General features: G+C 40.9%; 1 protein-coding gene across 1 annotated transcript; it reads left to right on the top strand.

Moving 5' to 3' along the window:
• Positions 1 to 841: 841 nt before the first annotated feature.
• On the top strand, positions 842 to 2,767 carry LOC111875194 (centromere protein L). Its single transcript, XM_023871257.2, has 2 exons — positions 842 to 1,046; positions 2,227 to 2,767. The coding sequence occupies exons 1-2, from the start codon at positions 909 to 911 to the stop codon at positions 2,620 to 2,622; spliced, it is 534 nt and encodes a 177-aa protein (XP_023727025.2). The 5' UTR covers positions 842 to 908; the 3' UTR covers positions 2,623 to 2,767.
• Positions 2,768 to 3,064: the final 297 nt, after the last annotated feature.

The raw sequence follows: 3,064 nt of genomic DNA, 5'->3' as shown, positions 1-3,064 counted from the left end.
GCGTTAGTGAAGGTTTGCTGTGTGTGGAACTCAACTCCCTTTGAGTTTGTCTGGAGTTAGCAATGGCACAAAGCAGTGTAGGGATTACTTCCCATGTGTTAGCAGTTAACAGCACTGGCTGCTACGGTGCTGGAGGGTTGAGAGAAGTGGGGACTGTTCAAGTTTCACGTTCTGCACCAGGGCAAAGCATATGATATCTAATATATATAAACATGTAACAGGATGCACAGAAATATGTGCAGAATGATCATAAGTCACTGGGGTGCTGTACACATGCATCTCAGTTGATGCAGAACCTCCCTGTTGCCACAGTTAGGCAGCAGGAGGGAACACTTGTCTCTCTTGCTTTAGATATTGTAAGGTAAAGCTATCCCTGCAACAGGCCATGGAGTCCCATAGGATTGTGAAACATTGAGGGTCCCACATTATGTAGGCAATTGGCTCATAGATGGGGGTAAGGTTGCCAGCCTTATGTGCTGACTGTCCTTCACCCCTAGGAAGACTCCTGGTACTCATTTCTGTTAGACGCTGAGTCGAGCCTAGGGCCATAGTTCAGCTGGAAGGATTAGGTCAATTGAAAAATAATCCACTTCATTGGGACTCAAACCTGCAACCTTCCAGGTTGTAGCATAGTACCCCTTTTAGATCTCGTACCCAGCTGTTTAACCTGGAGAATAATCCCCCATCCACTGTTTAACCTGACCATTCCAAAACTTGTCCCTTTCGATACACTACTAGGCTGCCTCTGGTTAATATATAAGTCCAATGAAGAAGTTGCAGATCTAATTCAGTTAATGCCCTATGACATATAATAATGTCATTTATTCTTCTCTATAGATCTTACTGGCAAAACATGGAAGGTTTTCAGAGTATCACCGTTGCACAATTTTGAGTATACAACAGTACGAATGAAGCAATATGGTCAGCGAATGCGAGAAGGTCTCACTACCTTGCTGACAGATTCTACGCTGGATGCGCATTATGAAGTAAATTTCTCTGTGGCAGAAGGACTCACTCTGACACAGAACGACAGTGAGGCCATAAAGGTTCGTAGTACATTAGACTAAATTTTCAGGTTTGACACTAAGTTATGCCAGCATTTAACTACATTTATGGCAGAACTTCAATTTATGTAAGTAAAATTTTCTTCTTATTATGAAATTAGCAAAATAATCTCTAAACATTGTCTTGTATCGGCCTGTCAGATAATGGTACCATCAAGCAAATCGTTTTGAACCACTAAACATTTATGCCACTATCCATCTGGAATTTGAGCCATTATGTTGAATCTGGCATTTATACAGATGTGCACAAAAATTATTTTTTCAGATTGAGATGAGAAGTTGGAAACATTCTGGGAACTGAGATAACTAGAATTTTCTCTACTAGTCTTTATTCCTCTCTCCACCCCCCTCCACCCATTGTAACCACAAATTATACAAGTACTCACTTTCTTCATAACCTCACCGCCTCTGTGAGCTGACTGTCTAGAAAATGTGGAAGCCTCGATGTGTCACAACCCTACGGGCCTCCACAGCCTGTTACTGGGGTAGCTTTACTTTTCTCATAATGCACTGAAGTGTACTTCTTATCATGTTACCCTTTCGGTCACAAATTTTCACAAATCATTGTGTTTCAAAAAAGTTGAATTCTAGAGCCAGGTCCTTTTTCACTAGTTGTCAAATACGAGGCAGATTTTGTTGACAAGTTGATTCACGCTAGCATTGCCAGAATTTATGATTCATATGAGTTTGCTAGTTTGCTTGCTGCTGTACATAGACAGGTATTTGAAGTTTCTTCATATTCAAGAATGGAAAATCAATGTTTCAGTCGAGATTCTTTTTCCTGGTTTGATCTTGGATATTCAAGCTTGTACATGTCCAATTCATACCATTACAATATAGTATATGTTGTCTTTAAAAAGTATATTTCATTTAAATTAAAAATGTTTCTCTTAATTATGGAATAATGAAGGTAAGAAGGCAAAATTATCCCTGCCATGAAGACCTATGGGGGGTGGAAGTATAGCTCCACCACTCTTAACCCCAGCACTGATGAATCTTGACCATTCAGACTGAGAAATTTAAGGACAAAATGTACTGTTATGTTTCCGCAACACTTTTTATTTGGTTTCCTGAGAGCAGCATCAAAAGGTTTAATATTGAAGCCTGTGATAAAAACACAACAGTTGGTAGTTTTTTCTTTCTGTATTCTCACTGATTTCAGATATTGGTAAATGTTACGAAGAGGAAAAACGGCGAAGATTTACGAAGCAAATATTACATTGGGTTCATGGTGTGCAGAGGTGCGTCCAAAGGGTTAGAAGAACAGTTCACAATTCACTTGCCAGTGCTGCTGTGCAGTGGAACAGTGCGAGCTGCCAAATCAGTGCATTTCCTTCTTCAGAAATTCTTTGACTGCTCTGTCAATTCTTATCAGTTATCACAGGAAGATCTGATGTGGTTCTGCGCATTACAGGCAGACGAGAAGGACACACGCAAAGGAATGTCTCAAGCTGAGCTCATGTTCTCGTTCCCACAGCTCTCTGTACGGAACAGAATTCGGTTTAAAGTTCCACTTAACAGTCTAAAATATTTGTGGGACAGGTATGTATCTACATAGGATGTGAAGGTCTCACAGCAGTGGCTGTGAAGAATGCTACCTTCTGGGATATAAAGCAATGTAGGCTGTTAAAAGTCAACCACTGTTTCAGAGAAACTTATTGCCTCCATCTTCATGAATAAGCTGAGCAAGAAGCCAGCATGAAAGCAGGCGGTGAGCAGAGCTTACTTGCCACATGCTTTCAACGGACTACACAGCATTATATCCCAGAAGATAGTACTATTCAGGTATGTATTTACATTGCATGGTGCACTTTGCCTTCAGAGAAAAAAAAATGAGTAAAGCTATCCCCGTACCATGCCGTGAAGGCCCATAGGGTTGTGAGACGTTGATGGCCCCACATTGTCTATACAATTGGCTCAAAGATGGCGGTAAGGATGTCAGCCCTACGTGCCGACCACGCTTTACTCCCCAGGAAAATTAATTAATTCCTGGTACTCAT

Source organism: Cryptotermes secundus, unplaced genomic scaffold, assembly GCF_002891405.2.
Source record: "Cryptotermes secundus unplaced genomic scaffold, Csec_1.0 C38787272, whole genome shotgun sequence".
Lineage (NCBI taxonomy): Eukaryota > Metazoa > Arthropoda > Insecta > Blattodea > Kalotermitidae > Cryptotermes > Cryptotermes secundus.
Note: the sequence above shows the minus strand (reverse complement) of the source record. Positions and strands in the feature narration are given on the sequence as shown.